Source organism: Lytechinus variegatus, chromosome 11, assembly GCF_018143015.1.
Source record: "Lytechinus variegatus isolate NC3 chromosome 11, Lvar_3.0, whole genome shotgun sequence".
NCBI classification, from domain to species: domain Eukaryota; kingdom Metazoa; phylum Echinodermata; class Echinoidea; order Temnopleuroida; family Toxopneustidae; genus Lytechinus; species Lytechinus variegatus.
The window spans coordinates 17646204-17664627 of NC_054750.1; the positions used below are offsets into that span (position 1 = coordinate 17646204).

Genomic DNA, 18424 nt, shown 5'->3' on the forward strand with positions numbered 1-18424 from the left:
TTATTTGTCTTCAATCACCTATACACTTCCGCTTCATTCCAATCAGGTGCATATTTTTTCCGGCCAATGTCACAAGTCCAAGATAGCTAGAACGACCTTTTGTGTCCATGAAACGTGTAAACGTGGAAAGTGTGATTTTAATTACGTTTTCATATCGTGTTTTGTCTCCTGTCTTCACGATCACTAAGCTGGTATCAAACGCAATTATAAAACATTTCAAATTATTCCAGCTATCATATTTTTTTGAAAATTGAATATTTATTTTCTCATTATTTCTCGAGTATTTTGTACATTGAGTCAATATGACAATGACAAGATGCAACGAACAACCTTAAAAAAAAAAGAAATTTGAGTGTATATGTGTGTGTGTGTGGAAGGGAGAGAGGAGTCGTTCATTTCTTTGTGCTATTTTTGTGGGGGGTCTTTTACTTTGCTGATTTCGTTAGCTTTGTTTTTAGTTTTAAACACTAGGGTTACGGTAGATCTTTATTCTCAAACTTAATTCAATAATTGATTTACAAGCTTTATTCTAATTGTACATTAACAAAAAACGACAAAGGCAACGGATTCAAATCACAGATAATTACGGTAACAAAAACATCATATTTTTTTTGGGGGGTTACATGTCTTTCGGGAAGAGTTTGATAAGACTTCGACCATTCACAAAGAAACCATAATGAGCAGGTATCCCCCCCCCTTCTCTCTGTCTCTTTCTCTTTCCCCTGTTATAGTCTCTGACGATGATAAATATTTACGTCCAAAGGGTCACTTGTGTCAAGATTCGTCAAGTACACTCACTCTTAGGAACCTCAACATGTCGAACAGGAGAAGCCTGGGTGAAGTTTCTTTCTGTCACTCTCACTTCCGCTCCTTTCCGTTACACCCCTCTCCCCTCATCCCACTGCAGTCGATGTTTATCACTGGTTGTCAGTCTGCCCCCCCCCCCTCTCCCTCCTTCTCTTTCTCTGTTTAATGTAGTTTTAGACTGGGATAGAGTACTGTCGTCTACGTGAAAAAAAAGAACAATCTCTTCCATTCATCTTAATATTCAATAAAACTGTTGTAAATAAAAGCAATTTTTAAAAACGAAAACAACACACATTCATTGGCGAATGGAGGTGAGTTTCAGGAGTTGAGAATGCCCCCCCCCCCCCGGGCCCACCCCGACCCTTTACACCACTGAAAAATAATGTGACACTAAATACTGATCAGGGGCGTCGATCCATTTTTCAGATTGGGGGGGCAAAATCATGAATCAATTTTCCGAAGGCGCTCGATCACGCAAAACAAACACACACACACACATATGCCTATATATATATGTGTATATATATATATATATGTATCTATATATACACACACACACATATATATATATATATATATATATACATATCTCACCAGCGGATTAATGCGAGAGCGAAGCGCGAGCTGAAAATTTTAATATTTCGATATGGAAAAAAAAATGAGTTTATTGGACGTTTTTAATAAAGAACAAGATATATCCAACAAAAGATTATTGCAAATCGAAGTGGGAGTTCTTTTGAGGTTTAGAACTGAAACGGGACCATATTCACCTATTTAATCATGGAAAGTATGAGTCTTTGTTACAGAAATGATGCGAGCGCGAAGTGCGAGCTGAAATTTTTTGATATTCCAATCTGAAAAGTGGACATTTAGAGCAAGATTTCAGAGTTGTGTATCTCAATCTCGCTTGCTGATTTCTACGTAACATTACAATCTTATTTTATTTTTAGCACATGCGGAATTATTGGGGGGGGCAAAACGATATGTTTGCCCCCCCCCAAAATATTTTCATTGGTGGGGCGATCGCCCCCCCCCCCTGCCCCCCCCCCCCCCCATAATCGACGCCTCTGAGATATTACAGTTATTTTTCGCGCAATGTTGTGTGAACGTTCTTCACTGATACACCATTAGGCCAAGACTTCAACAAATATAATTATGCTAATGAAATCACATGGTTATTGATAATTATTGAATCACATGGTGGTAATCATTTCAGAAGAATGACTAAAACATGGAGGTAGATCCGAGTCTCATGCGTTCTCGGGCATTCGGAAATATCAGTTCTGCTTTTGCGATATACACACACGATTTCATTAATTCAGCTAATCTTCCGAATGGCGTCATGGTCGAAACTATCGCCTTTTGAGGCTATTGAAATGTCGGCCATATTGGATGATACGAAAGATCGCAAATTGCGATTGGATAAAATTCCACGAATGTTCCCGAATACACATTACTCTCCTTAACGTTGTTCAATATTTGCACATTTCGGCATTAACCAACCAGTCTTCTGAGAGGCCGAGACGAAGTGGAATTTAGTGTGATTTGCAGATGATGATGGTGATGTCATCATCGCATGCCATTCAAATTATGGGCAAAATTACCTTAATTACTATAATTTTACATTATGATGTCAGCCACTGTCTGCGACTGCTGTAGGCTGGTAGTCGCCTTCGAATTTTTTTTCATCTCCCAGTCATGCTTGTTCCATCAACATATACCTCCTCCCTCTCTCTCATTTTTGGTCTTTTTCTCCTTTTTCTCTCTTCCTATCTCCTTTTTTGATCTTTTCTCTCCCCCCCCCCCCTCTCTCTATCTTTTCCTCTCTGTCTTTCTCTATCTCATATCCTTTCTTTCTAATCATATGATATTACTTACTTTAATACCTTAATGACTTTAATGCCTTGTGATTTATGTGAAAATAATTATGACCAAGTGAACACGGTGAATAGATGTATCGTACTGAAGAAAAAATAGAAGACAAAAACAATGATTTTTTTTAATCGTTGAAAAATATCTACATTGGCCTTGCAGAGATATTAATTTCTCGTCTTTCTGCCATGTACATGTGGATATGTGATAAACTTTTTTTCTTTCTTTCTCGGGACTGCTTCTTACCTAAATGCATGATCTATTGCCTTGCATCCATTGTTTAGACATTCCTTCCAATGCAGCGCACAGGTATCGGTAGATATTTTTGCCGTGTAGGCTACCGGTTCACGTCTTCCCATAAAATCCCCTTCGCGACTCTAATTTCGCGCGATATTCTTATCATAGTCGAACGCCAACCACCTCCTTGCTCTGACGTCAAAGGCTTCTTGTAGATCCTTGTTCAAATCGTGATTTATGATTTGAAGATTTCATACGTCTTCGCCACGCGATAAAACATGTGTCGTGTTAACGTTATCGATTCAAACATCTTGTTAAAAACATTTAACAGTAGCCGCCAGCACGTCGCATGGCGAGATAAATCGTGGGGTGCTGTCAGCGCCATTGCCCTTTCAATAAGTGAAAATACTGACACCCATTCTGATAAAGATAAGCCCGTGTTGCCATTCATGATAAGGCCTCTGGACAAGCTGAATGTTTCGATAGAAAAAAGTTCAATAGCGATTAAGCTTCCCATTCTCCAGATGCCTTTTGTGCCTTAAAGATAATCCCTGCGTTGGGAAAGCTTTTCGAGTTACCAGGTTACAGAATGGGGTATTGGATATTAAAGGGGTCTTATTGAAGTTGCATATAGTTTGCGAAAAGTTAACACTTAAAGTTTCGATCTGGTTGAAAGAACTTTGCACATTGTCTCCTACATGTCCGAAGACGTCTCATTGAAACAAGAGCGCTCTCTGAGTAATTGTAAAAAATTACAAACATTCGATCATTTCGAAACTGATTCCAGGTTTCGAGACGTCTCCTCGACGACTTCATCAGTTGAAGAGATCATTTTGTTTCTGAGGCGTTACAAAGACGTCACACGCCTGTTTTCGCAAACCTCTGGGACGCAGCATTAGGATCCCGTAACACGAAGGTCAGCAATTAATCATACACTCGATATATAGTCAATCGAATCAAACGTAAAAACTGTTCTACGATAATTTTTAAGCTTTGTGTTTACATGCCCTATAGATCTAATTTTCGTGTGCAAAATTCTCTCATGCAACACCATGCATACCATTCCAAGATGTGAGATTAAATCTCGCTTTCATGCATGTATGACTCGTCATCATAGCATATGCCCGCCTATAAGCCCGCGTAGCTGTACTCTGGCAGCTGGCTGGAGATATGAGAAACGGAGAGCGTATGGTAGATTATGACATGGATGAGATTTTTTTTCAAACAAATCGAGTACATATTGAGTGAGGAAAAACTTACTGAATTAAGGCTTAAATATAAATCATTAGAGTCAATTGAATTGATATTGCATCTAATGTGAATTATTCGTGGATCAGTGGCGATTGATTCCATGGATCAGATCACCTCTCCAGCTCCTGCTCTAGCTAAACCATTTCGCATATGTTGATATGTTTACAGCATGCAATATAGGCCTATCCATCTGAAAACCATCCGAATTTGTGGGGGGGGGTTGGTCGCACAATAAGCCATCTAGCACACGATGTGATGGGCATTATACTTTCCCCGAAATGGGGGATTAGATTTCGAATTCACGGGGGCCCCTTCCATGACGAGTTGATAACAGGTGCGACCATGGGGTTTCGAAAAGCTCCCTAAACAAGGGAAGCAGGTCTTTTCCAGATTATGAAAAAAGCAGCATCTCTTAATAAGTCTTTGACGTGTGAAACCCACCATTAACAAATACTGAACATTTGACCGAAAAGACGTAGCTTTCCCAGCAAAATATCTGCCTTTTTTCAAATCTGGAATATCGTTTTTGACACCCTTATAACGTTACATATACAAAGTGCCCACTCTTGAAAAGGAAATCCCTCTTTACGCGTGGTTGCGTCTGGTATCCACTCGTCAATGGAAGTGCCCCCCCCCCCCCGGCGGCCTGTCGAGCTCTAGGAGGAACCAAATGTGGCCCTGGAAACTCGTCCTAAATCGGATGTATCGCTGTTACCATAGTAGCAACCAGATTTTTCACAAGAAACGCAGATAGAATGTTTCCGTTGCAGATGCGAAACAAAAAAAAAATCTCGTGTCACACAACTTGCATTACAGGACAGTCTTTTACGACGGGTCCAAAAGTCTCTTCCAAAATCAACTACCGTCGTATTAAAATCTGCGTTCGCCTTCTCCAGCGAAAAGTCGGGAATGAGGATTCGCCGCAGCATCGAAGCATCTCTGAAGCAAAATGACACCTGGCTGGAGAGTTCCAAGACATTTGTCCCGGCAGCAATTGCTCCGCTGTGAATTCCACACACTAATGGAATGACCAACTTCAACCTTCGATGTAACACTGTACCATATCCTAAACCTAAAATAAAAACCCTATTGCAACCCTAACCCAATATCTTAGACAACATAGAGCCAAGAGTAATAGTCGCCAGACCAAAAGTCGTGTCACTGGATGGAAATTTCTCTTAATTGTCTGTTGGATGTTGTGCCTTGGTGAGAGCGTAAATTATGTTTGTTATTTTTGTGGCGGAGACGTTTAAAAGACTTACATGTATATATTTGAAAAGTCAAACTCATTGGCCCGTATTCTGAAGTCAGGTTTAACTTAGACCATGGTCTAACTCTGTGCTAAAATTATGGGAAGCCAAAAGTGTCAATTTTTTTAATTAAGTTGTAAGTTTTTTATATTTACTGTGCTCTTTACTGATTCATCGATGGTGAAGACAATCATCTATTTATATTTCCACGACAATTATGAATGATTCGAGAGCCAAATGAGCTGAAATATGATATCTCTACTGTTAGTGATTTATGTAACAATTGGCTATCCATACTTAAACCACAACTTTAATCCTGAGTTTAAGTTAACCCCAACTTCAGAATACGGGCCATTATATTTTTGCATATTTTGGACTTTAGGCTACTATGGTGACGTCATGGCGCGCCGCGGTATCTCGCCGGAGGAAGAGAGTGATTAACATTTGATAGTAACTTCACATCTACTTTAGATACCAGTAACACTGTCCAATTGGAATAATCTTTACTGCCGATAGTTTTGTTGTATATAATATGTGCTGTTATTGGTCCATTCGACATCACGTGACCTTCCAATTGTCTATGCTGATTTTGAAACTACACTTCTGTCACGAAGAAAATGCAGAAAATATTCACTCGCATAGATTTAAAAGAGCAAACAGGTACAAAAAGAAAGATGTGATTGGAAATTCGTTATGCAGCATGGCTTCAGATAGCTGTCAACTTTCATGAATAAGATGACAAAATGTTTTTTTTAATTTTTTTTATCCTGGTCTATGTCGTTTGATGACAAAATTTACAACCATTCGCGATGTTTCCTGGTCTTTTTCGCAGTACTGGTTTGCAAAAATCTGAGTATTTTTGGATAGTACCAAAAAAATATTGACGAAATCAACGAATCCATGGGTCATAAGAGAGGGTTATTTGGTAGGTAACCATGGTAACGTTACCTGGGGATCGTTTCATGAAAGAACTTTTTTGACTTTTTATCCGACAAGTCCTGTTGTATCCGACAGTTTCCTTGGTAACAACTTGTCGGACGAAAATGTTGATGAAACGCTCCCCTTTTGTGACTGGTTTGCAAGTACGAAAATTACAAATAGCAAGTGGAATAAAACGTTATCAATGTAATAACGACCTCTAACCCCGAGGCATTGTTTGAAATATCAATTTCTTGTCGGGAGGAATGAGACACTTACCCATCATGCCCCCTGCAGCACACCCCTTGAAATTGTATCAAACTCAGCTTTTCTATCCCTTAATAAAATACTTAAGCACCACCCCTAGATCATTGATAAACAATAAGACATATTTTGAAAGATGGATAAACAAGTACTAATACTTTGCCAGTTTTAGTTATTCGTGGGGTTTTAAGAAGGATGGAAAGAATTTAAAATGTAGAAAAGGCGTGAAATTGATATTGATAAACACGACGTGCATTTAGTGTATATGTTTCCACGGTCATATATTTTCAAAAATCAATTTCGAGAAGAAACCATACGTTCTATTCAGATTGCGGGGCTTGATTGTTCTGGCTAATTTAATATATTTATCCTTCGCATTTTAACTTTTATATTGAAAGTTTTAGTATAAACAGAATAATTTAGGGGAAACCCCCTTTTGATTACCCCGGTACCAGAAACAAATCCAATTTTATTTTTTCCCCATTTAAACATGTTAGATTATGGAGAAATTATATAGTTGAATAACGTCCGTCATGTGATATCCCTTTATCGTATTGATGTAAATTATTTTGTAAAAATGGTTTAGCTTTAATTTCAAGAAATTCTGTAACATGACTTGTTGATTTATAAAGAGGATATTAACAATAAACAAATATTTTGTGTTTTATTTAAACAAAGTTTTGAATTAATTTATATAAATGCTACGACTCACCATTTCACAATCGTCAATGGTTCCCTCTGACTCCATCATTATAAAAAATGTAATTCTTGATGTTCAATTTTCAAGATTTTGTTCAAAGATTGAGGGTGTTCGAGAAACAGGTGTTGTCGAACAGCAGTTATAAAATAATGTTCACTCCGTTCTTGCTCTGTAACAAGAAGTGCTGGAGTATGCAACACGTAACACCTCTTGGTCAGTAAGGACCTGGCAGGATTTCGGCACTGGCTCTGTCTGGAGTCGATCCTTGGAAGTCAATAACCCTATGAAGTCTGTATGAAGACTGGGTACATGTATATAGAATGGAAGAGACCACCTTTGCTCTGGGAGATGTCCAGTGGTTGTTCTCCGGGTGATTCGCTTCGGATCTTTGATTATCAAAGAATGATGTTTCGCTCACTATTTCTAACGGAATTATTTTGCTAACGAGGGAACGTGATTCTTCAATGATGGCCGTGCGTCATCCACATTATGAGAGGATCTTAAAGAGAGTCAGCATCGCATTTTCAAGTGCGTGTCCAGACTTTAAGCTTTATAGTTTTATAGGCCTTATAGGATAATAGTAGTTCATCATGATCGTAAAACTGTGCTTTTTTTTCTTCTTCTTCTTCTTCAAGGAAATATATTTTGGGGGCTCATGGATTACTGATGGCATTGTTGTCGAAAACAGTCGATCAAAGCACTATAAAGGATAACCTCTAAGTATTCTCAGACGATAACATACAAAAATATATTTGAATGAGCAGAAAGATTGGTGATATTAAACTGATTCAGTTGAGGTCATGTATGGCTTTGTATATGTTGTTCGATAAAAATTGTTCGGCATTGCCATACTTTTTTCCCCCTTGTAGGTTTTGTTCTGCTGAATAATAAGTTCAACGAAAATAGAAATGGGCTCAACTTGCTGAATGCGCATGCGTTATTTATTGTTGGGAAAATGTATAAATGTAATTTGAACCCTTCATAGGCTGTCGAATCTATCCTTCACTTTCCTGCCCCAACCTACTATCAAAGCTCAAACAGAGAAGCAAACTAATTAATTCTGGGTGTGAGGGTGTGTGGGTGAGTGTGTGTGAGGAAAGGTGGGTGAGGATGTGTGTGTTCGTGTAATATATCTCCGTCTGCCTGTTGGCTCCGATTAGCTCCACGTAGCGCACCCATCCCCATCTAAATTTCTTGCCCTTCGATAGTGCCATAGTCACATCAGTTATATCGACTCCTGGCCAACAAATTAAAGCCGTTACATGTGTCCTGTGAAATTGTTAGATCGATGTGGAGTTCATGTGTTTGCTCTACACAAGAAGACTGCATATGCATGATAACAGAAAGGAATTACGTTACATTTATACACAATGAGTGATTAACATTCGACATCTTTCTTTCGAGAACGTATATTGATGAAGGTGCAATATATAGAGAATCGCTTCTGGCAAGTTTCATTAGTACCAGATTCACTTCAACTCATTCGGCATACACGAATGAAAATATACGCCTTTGATACATTCATCGTCACTCATTACTTTGTAGTGACGTCATACAATACATGTTTTGTCTCCGTCATTTTAATGAGTGCAAGTGCGAGGTTTGTGCGTATATGAGCACGCAGAAGGTGAATACGTTGGCGCGTTCGTCACGCACGTTAACAGTAAGCGCGTGATGGTGACGAGCTAAGAATGAGGTCAGATTTATGTTCGGCTAAGAACAAAGAGTTGGGGTTGAACCATTGTTATTTGTTAAAATTACTATTCGACTTCCATTCCGGCGCCACTGATAATATCCCTCGCGCTAAGAATCTTGCAGCGTCATTTTGTCATATGCCAATAATGTGATGTTACCACACACGTACACGTAGACATACACCAGGGGACCGTTTCATCAACCTTTTCGTCCGACAAGTTGTCAGGTCTGACAACTTTCCTTGATTATGATTCGCTGAATGGCACTGTTACCATAGTAACTGTCGGATAAAACAGTACTTGTCAGATAAAACATCTGACAAGTCCTTTCATGAAACGCTCCCCTGCTAGAATTTCGCGGGAATTTGATCTGTCACAATCATAACTTTGATTGTTATCATACATGGTCAAAGTCACTAAGCACGTAGTATTGAGTGGTACGGTATGTAATATCATTGGTAAAAGTACGTTGCTCTGTGTACTATATGGGAAAAATTGCGAAAATAATAGCATTGAATTGGATGTGATGAAACTGGTAGGCGTATACCCGAGAGGAGTTGAACTTCGTCAAAATGATTAATGAATTTGACGATGACATCGAACGTCATTTTCATTGAAGTTTATACACCCTCTTGACGACTGCTTCTAAACATACTGTGTACATTCACAACTCACATTATTATGTTGCCTTGTAACATTCCTTCATTATTTCACTCTGTAATGTTCACACACAAAACCTAAGACAATATCAAAGTCCGTATTTGAAAAGCCATAAAATGTCTAGGCCTCTTTTTGCTCAACATGTTCAACTGGATTAGAGGAAATTCTGGCATGATCGAAATTATTTGAGCAGGCGGATTAGCATATAGGCAACAAAATATCATTGCCGGTGAGTAATTCATTACCATGATTAATACATCCACAGATTCCCTTATATTTAACAAAAATTGACCGATTTTTTTCCCATCTTTGGAATGCCCTTTTAAGTTGCCCCGACTAACCAAATTGAAATGCGAGGCAGTTGGGTGATCTGTAAGCCGAGGAAAGAAATTCCGACGTAATTTTGAAAACATGAACTCAATATGTTCTATGGATTTCCCCTCGGAGCTCTGTTATACATTAGAAGATTACCTGCTAATATCATTCAACCAAGATTTGATAGCATGACTTAACACGAAATCTCAAAGCTAGCGGATTCGACAATCGCCTTATTTCTCTTTACATAGATTGAATGTCGGTACAGACAGTGGTGTAATGAGCCAGAACAATTTTGAGGGGCAAGATATGGCGTTTCAGGCAACATTTGTTGCGAGCGAGCAAAAATTCTCACATCTTCATTGCAATAATCAAATTTTGTAAGAGATTTTTGCATATATATATATGAAATTATATCATATTTTATCCTTCTTTCTTTTTCCTTTTCTCTCTTTTTTTCTGGGTCTTCAACCCACATCTATACGCTACTGGGTGCAAAACGGTGGTGTTCGGGAAAAAGGACCAAGTGCAAGAAGGTCAATTGGTAATTGAAATAACCAATACATAATAAAAAGCCTTACACATTAATTTCATGGGTGAATATAGTCTTGAACTTCCTTCGGGTCACTTGCGTAACTTTGGCATAGATCTCGGCGTAATACTTGGAAATTAGTTTTTTTTATTATTATTATCATTCCTTACTACCATCGTATGGCAAAAGGGCAATGCAACAAGTTTCTTAATTAGTCAACTATTCCTGTAGTCTCCTATTATTCTTTAGAATTTGAATACATTTAAAAAGTTTCCCGAAAAGTTCCAGGTATTTCAAAACATGCCAAAAGGCTCTATGTAAGTAAAGGCATAGTTCGTTGATTATTTGAGATTGTTAGAGATAGGGGGTTGTGCATGTCATTGGGCAAACTTATTTAGAATAATCCAAACTTATGAATATTTAAGATTGACTCATGAAGTACACACAAGTTTTCCAAAATTAAATTGGTCAGAAAATGTCAAACATTATGTAACATCATCCGTTCTACTTCCCAATTACGAGGAAATAAATTCAAATCACTTGACGTATGTAAATGCAGAAAAGCCCTAACTAACATGACTAATGGGGATTCACTAAGAAAAGTATTATGCAAATAAATCTATTCATAACATGATGGTCCCCTCAAGGCATAAAATTTCAAACTTTAAAGAATAAAATAAAAACATAATCTTTTTTTCATTAAAATTTTATTCACCTCATGCATTTCATACAATTTGAATATACTTCTTCCGGTGAAAGGTGATTTCTCTCCAATCAGGAGATGTCATGACTAGCCTCGTCTCTCTACTGTCATATCTGCTAAACATGTTTTCAACTATTACTGCGAAATAGCAATGTGCAATTAATGGAAAAGCCCATGATAATATTTTCTGAATATCATGTCAATATTTGTAGCAAAATTAGATTTTGTCATGAAATATGAATCCCATACGGTGTCACATATCTTAAGACAAAAACGACATTGATATAATAGTCAAATTTGCTTTTCCGCTGAACTGTATCTTTCGGGGGGGGGGGGAGAAACGCATGAAATGTGCAGATGGGTCTGTCTGCAATTTTCTTCTTCTTCTCCCCCCCCCCCCCCCCTCCTCCTCTCCCTCCTCCTTCTTCCTCTTCCTCTTCTTCTTTTTTTTTTCTTCTTCTTCATCTTCTTCCTCTCCCTCTTCTTCTTCTTTTTCTCCTTCTTCTGATCTTTATTTTTAATTGTATCTGAGTAGGCCTATTAACTACCTGTTCTGAAGATGAGAAAATAGCCATTCATAGAGAGTCACAGATGATACAGACAGGAAACGATATCAAAAGGTGTAATTTAGGAATCACGTTTCTCTGAATAAAGTTTACTTGGAACCATAACAATATAAAATCAAGCAAAGTTACATTGAGTGGCCTTGTGCAGTGAAGACGTTAAAGGCTCAATGAGGCAATGTTGATAAACAGGAAGAAAACCCGTCAAGAACCGGTCATAAATAGATCTTTCTCACGTCAGTAACGTTACTTACAGTGCGATAGTACAGGATAGACAATCAAAGTACACTTTTTTGCTTCTCAGATTGCCATGGCAACGCACCCATGGGATACCGCCAGTTATACTCGTTTAACAGCAGACGGACTCTCAGACTGCAGGTGAAGAAAATCCATACCTTGAAAGTACGATTACCGCGCACCATTGGGGAAAGAGGAAAGTCTTCATGTTTAATAGTAAAACATTGTATACGGTGGCACTGCAGTGGATATCAAGAAGGGGAGGGGCACATACCACTGGCGCCTATACCCAGGGATGAAAATAGGGAGAGGAAACGCAAGAACAGCAACATAAAAAAAACAGGATCAGCAACGAGAAAACAATATCAAGAAGAAGTACACAGCACAAACAAGAATAACAACTAAATTTATAAGAACGAGAAGAAGAAAACCTACAGAAAAGATTAAAACAGTAAGAACCAAACTTAGAAGGAGAAGGACATCAACATCAAGCAGGAGAGCATTCAAGAAGAAACAATAGAAGAAAGGGAAAGAGATGAAAAGGAAGGGCAAGTTTAAAAAAAAGTAAAGCGATAAAAAGAACATTTTAAAAAGAAGGATTCAAAAATATAGCAAGAAAAACACCCTTTGAATAATGAATAGATGAAAATAAGGAGATCAATATCAAAGTCAAAGATTCCATCAGCAGTGCCAGATAGTTTCAAACCTTTCGAATAGATTCGAATTTGGACCGACAAGAGAAGCAAAAGGGTATTGGTATTTAAGATAGATAACTGCATGGTGATACGCTTGAGTGTATCACTCTTTCTCTACGGCTTTTCTAATGCGCTTAACATAAAATTGGATAAGATATTTCTCCTTGGCACGAGATATTGGCCTCGTGGATACAGCAAAATGTAAACATAGCACATGGAACATTCAATAACAATCTATCGACTTGGCACCAGAAACTCTTCCTGAAAAAAATGAAAATGCTTAGTCCAAAAAAGTGAAGAAATGTCCAAACATTGTGTGCGAGCAAGTTTAATCTGAATTCACTATACCCGTATAATAGGCCTACTGCACGTATTAAAATAGTCCAAATTACGAATATTCACATGACTATAATCAGGTTATTGATTATTGCAATTTAATTTCACCAGAATAAACGAAAGATCAATTCCTCTTTATTCTTTTTTTGTGTTTTTTTCTTTGTTTGTATTGATAGAGACCTTACTTGAACTTCTACCACCACGTATGATGTTAAGACAAATGGTAGAAATTACATTTTGTTTTCGAAGGACATTTAATGACTGTGGGTGCGCCGTGGTCTAGTGGTTCTGACTCTCGCCATTGAAACAGAGGGTCGTGTGTTCGAATCGTAGCCATGGCGCATTTTCCTTCAGAAAGAAATTTATCCACACTGTGCTGCACTCGACCCAGCAGAAGTAATTCCTTGCATGCACTGAGCGCCGGTGATGGTAGCTCGAGCTAAAGCCGGGGTAATAATAGCAGCGCTTTGTATCCTCTGGCAAAAAGCACTTTATAAATCCAGCTATTATTATTATTATGCCTCAGTCGAGTATATAAATTATTCGTCAATGGATGTGGTCAGTTTTTGAACACCTGAATGCCATGCTGAACGAGCTTCTTTTCAAATAAGAAAAAAAGGAAGAGAAAGGGAAAGTGTGAGATATAACTATTTTCGGAATACTTATATTCAAAAACCTATTCAAAACCTCGATTTTTGTAATGAAGTGGCAACGTTTTGCTCGCTCACAGGATTTAAAAAAATTTTACCCATGTATGGTCCCCTAAAGTTTTTGGCTTTACGCTACTGGTACACGTAAGATATGAATACAAAAAAATATTAAGGGTTTGCTCTTTCATATTTTGATAGATTTGAATGGGATATATTCCATGATCTTTTAATTCAAACCCTCTAAATTTGCAGGAACTTTGTTTGATAAGCACTGTATACATGGTATATGTACACTTGGTTTTTAAACTCTCAAAAAATGTGATTAGCTTGAAGAAGTGCTTCAAATTACTTAGTGTAATGTTAGAATATTCTACTTGTGGGGGTTGGGTCAAGGCCCCTGTAAATATCAAGTGTTGTTAATCTTTTTTTCCCTTTCTCTCTCCCATTGGCAAAATGCTCTATCGGACATGAGAACACAAGTATTAGTGATTTTTCTTAACATCAAAACAAGATCAGATTATAAGTACGGATCAAGGTCATTCCCATCATTAGCAACTTAGGTAAAAAGTTTTCAAGCATTCATTGTACAGTTTTCCTCTTAAGTCGAGGTTTCTCTACGTGACCATCGCCAATGTGTGTCAACTTTTTTTTTTCTTCTTCCTCTTCGAGGATACCATAGTTATCGCAACCTTAAATTAAATATAACTGAGTCCCAATTATAAAGAAACAATGAAAAGATGTTTTCAACACCTCATTCTTCATTATAAGTATACCAGGGAACACCTGCTTAAAGAGAAATGTCAGTAGTTGCAGTAAACACTAATTTCACGAGAAAGTCTGTAAAACCAGGCTTAATTGTCAGTATATCATCGAGGATCTAGATCTGGTACAGTTACATAAACTGAACTTTGTGAAATCTTGAAATCTACGCTAAAAAATGTTCACACTGAAGATCACTAACACAGATAGGCACACGTGGGACAGTGTATTGTTATTGCTGGAATAAAGACCAGACGGAAGTGACCGAATAAGCGCTTATTTTGCTTATTTCTCAGCAATTACACAATTTCTTCCAGAATCCTTTGGCACATATTTTTTTTAATACAAACAGACAATTGGGTGGTCATTATATTAGATTCTGTAAAAAGTCATTTTGAGATCGTTACCAGAACTGGAATTTATTTCAGTAGTAGTAGGAATTATAGTAGTAGTAGTAGTAGTAGTAGTAGTAGTAGTAGTAGTAGCAGTAGTTGTTGTTATTGTTGTTCGTGTTGCTGTTGTTGTTGTTGTTGCAGAAGTCGTATTGGTATGGTAGCCAATTTTTAGCTAAAGATATACTTTTTGTGGGTGATTACCCGCTTGGGTGAATTTCTTTCTTAGCATTTCTCTCTCGTTTTTCTCTTTTCTTCTCCCCTCTTTCCCTCTCTCTCTTTAAACACACATCCTTCCCTTTCTAGCAAACCATTATTTTTTGTCTTATTTATTCATTTGACGTTTGTTCTTTCTTTCGTTTTCTGACTCATTTCTCTTTTAGGTCAGTTTCCCCATCTCCATCATTAAATAGGGTGAAGATCCAAGTTATCACTAATCTCCTAGCATCATGAGAGCAGGTGCCATCGAAGGCTCCATGCCCCGGGGCTCCCTCCCGACACCTTCTGCCGACCAGAGCCCATAGCAAACCGTTTTCCTTCACTCCAATAATTCACCACGGACTTTATCCCATCTTACCGTGGGTTTTCTCCTAATGCCTCCATCTGTTTCCATGGTTACCTACATTGTGGTAATGACGTCATCAACTATCTGGCTCACCCTATACCATTTGAAAGAAAGGACAGAGCGATATAGGGAGGGGAACGTGTTCCGGTCTGAAAAACGATATGTGTCTTTCTTAAAAGCGGGCAAAATGCATGGGGTCGAATTACTGAGGTATTCCGTTGAAGGATTGATAACTTCTCTCATTTTTCTTCTTCTACCATCCCTTGTATTTTTCCTGTGCTTGCTCCTAATTATCGCCACAGACAACCATCCTCTCTACATACTTTTTTGATATATCAAACAATGGGTACACAATTTTGCACCCTAATAAGCTCTTTGGCACCTGGAGTTGTGGCGTAGTTTGCTATACTTTGCACTCTAAATGGTGCAAAGTTGTACAAAAAAACAAAAAACGTACAAATTTAAACCCTTTGGAAAAAAAAAATTGTAAACACGTTGAAGGTGCAAACTTGCACCATTTAGGATGCAAATCATACTAGAAATGCCGCATACTTTCATCATATTCGTAGGAGGGTATGATACCAACCCCAAATTCAGTGCTCTCCGTTAACGGAAGCTAATGGAAGCTAACGATGGAATGGGTTGAAACTTAGAAGGTAGGATCTTGATGCCGCGGTCACACCATACTGAACAATGATTTATACATAAATATACAAAATGTAATAGGTTTGATCGATACATATATATAATTTCGTTAATGTGACTGTGACATTATAGTAAATAGAACCATGCCCCCCCATTCTCAAGTATATCATTAGTGTCATTTCTTTTTCTGTAAATACAAGGGGAAACGTTGATTGAATTCAAGTTAATTTAAAAGGCAATTTAAAAAGTTAACATCGGATAATAACATTGTTGAAACTTACCGTTAAGCCGTCCCGCGTTGCCATGGTAATTTAAGATTGCAGCCGTCAGTTCTGTAAGAAAGGCAAAAAAGCAATGATTAGATAAGATGCATTTCTTACTAAGTTACATCGTATGTCCACGCGTTTCTTTATCTTCTGACTGAATGAGAGCAAGAAATGATTTAACTTTAACAAGTTCAGGGAAGGAAAGAAAGAATCACAGCATTTTATAAGGTTTCATCAGTTTATGTTAGATAAAAAAATATATATTCCTCGGAATAATACGTTATCTTTATCCAGGCATAAAGGAACACTAACATCCACCATGAACACTCCTTCCTGTCAGCCACTGCGCGAATTAACTGCGTTAGGCCTAGCATGTAAAAGTAAAACGCGTATTTACCCAACATACCCGCGTAAACCCGATATCAAGAGTAATGAACAATGTGACATTTACTCCTCGATCGATAGTCAACATTGCCGACACCTCTCCCTTTTTACATAGCCCTTCCGTCAAATTAATGTCTAGTGCCTCAGCCCATCGCCCACTCGAGGCCAATAACGCCCACTGGTTTACCCCCGAGCTCCCTGATCACTACACTGATCAAGAATGCAGATTTAGGTGAAAGACAGGATTAATAATACTACAAAAACGCCAAGATGACAATTTGTAGACCATGATTATCATCATTCTGTTCCATTCTCAATGATTCTCCTCCGCTTCCGGTATGAGAAATTATGAGTAATATTCTAGATATCCTTAGAGATTATCTGAAATCGAAGCGCGGGAAAAGCTTAGTTTCATAGGTGCGTAATATTGGGGATATTTCATAAAGTTATTCGTAACGAAACTTCTGAAATTTTCCACGACGAAGAAATGAGAACATTGCGGTGGCATGGACACATTCAAAATCTTGTCACTTTCAGTAATCTCATGACTTGGATCAACCTGTTACATCAAAGGCATATAAAATTGATTCCTATCAGCTGCTGATAGTGATTTGTCCAGCTCTAAAATTAGATTTAAATCATACACTCCAGACAATAAGTTTCGAATTCGCACCTTAAAAATTTTGCGACCCAATGCCAACTGGAAGTGTATAAACTTGTGAGAGGTGCAACTTTACACCCTTTTGATGTGGGAGCACCCTGTATGTTCCTAACACCTGTAAGCGTTGCTCCAAGCATGGCGTTATGAGCCACAAATTATGAGGGGCCAGATATGGCGTAACGGGAAAAATTTATAGAGTTGCAAGTGAGCGAAGCGAACTAGGAAAAATTTCGACATCTTTATTACAAAAATCCAATATTGCGATATATTTTGACATGATATTCAGAAAGTAATATATTTCACCCTTCTCTCTTTCCTTTTCTCTTTTTTTAATCTTGGTCGTGATTTTTTTTCTTTTTTTTGGGGGGGAGGGGGTGTGCAAATGCACCCACGCCCCCTATTTGTACGCCACTGGCTCTAAATCTTTTATTGCTGAAGGTGCGAAATTCAACATTATTCTCAAGGGTATAGTCTGAATGAGAACTTAAGACCACACTTCCCTATAATGCTGGGTTCATTATTTCATGAAAATTCGTTGTTTTCTTAAAAAGTTATTGCTCTGTTGTTATCACGTCACGATTATTATTTTACAACTTTTTTTGCCTTGAGAAGTTAAACAATTCTTTACTCGGCGAGTCGGCAACTGCATGGCACTCAATAAAAATTTATTTAGTTAAGGCAGTTTTAACGAAACCGTGGCTTTCATAATACAACCCATAGAGATTTTTATTTAAATCTTACACTCTTAGTCTTACACGATTTAATTCATACATTTATTAACAAAAATTTAGACTTCTAAGTTTACAATATTATAGAAAGACAAATAAAGAACCCCAACAAAGGTTACAGTATCCACCCAACAAACACTGAGGGATTAAAACAAAAAAATATGAGTACCCCCCCCCCCCCTGGCTTGGAACCATCTCCAATCAGAGGTAGTGAACAGTACATCAATAGAGGTGTTCAATTCAAAGATTGAAAAGAGCCACCTACGATACGACTAGATATCATGCTGCAATGTATACATCCAGATCCTAATGATTCAAGTCTAGATAATAAATTTCGACG

General features: G+C 37.9%; 1 protein-coding gene across 1 annotated transcript in view; it reads right to left on the reverse strand.

Annotated features, from left to right (window-relative positions):
- Positions 1 to 16378, reverse strand: part of LOC121423772 (serine/arginine repetitive matrix protein 2-like) — a 42976-nt gene extending 26598 nt beyond the window's left edge. The window contains exon 1 of the mRNA XM_041619258.1: positions 16327 to 16378. Within this exon, the coding sequence (XP_041475192.1) occupies positions 16327 to 16350 (24 nt within the window). The 5' untranslated portion in view covers positions 16351 to 16378. The remainder of the gene's footprint in view (positions 1 to 16326) is intronic.
- Between the last annotated feature and the right edge of the window lie 2046 nt (positions 16379 to 18424).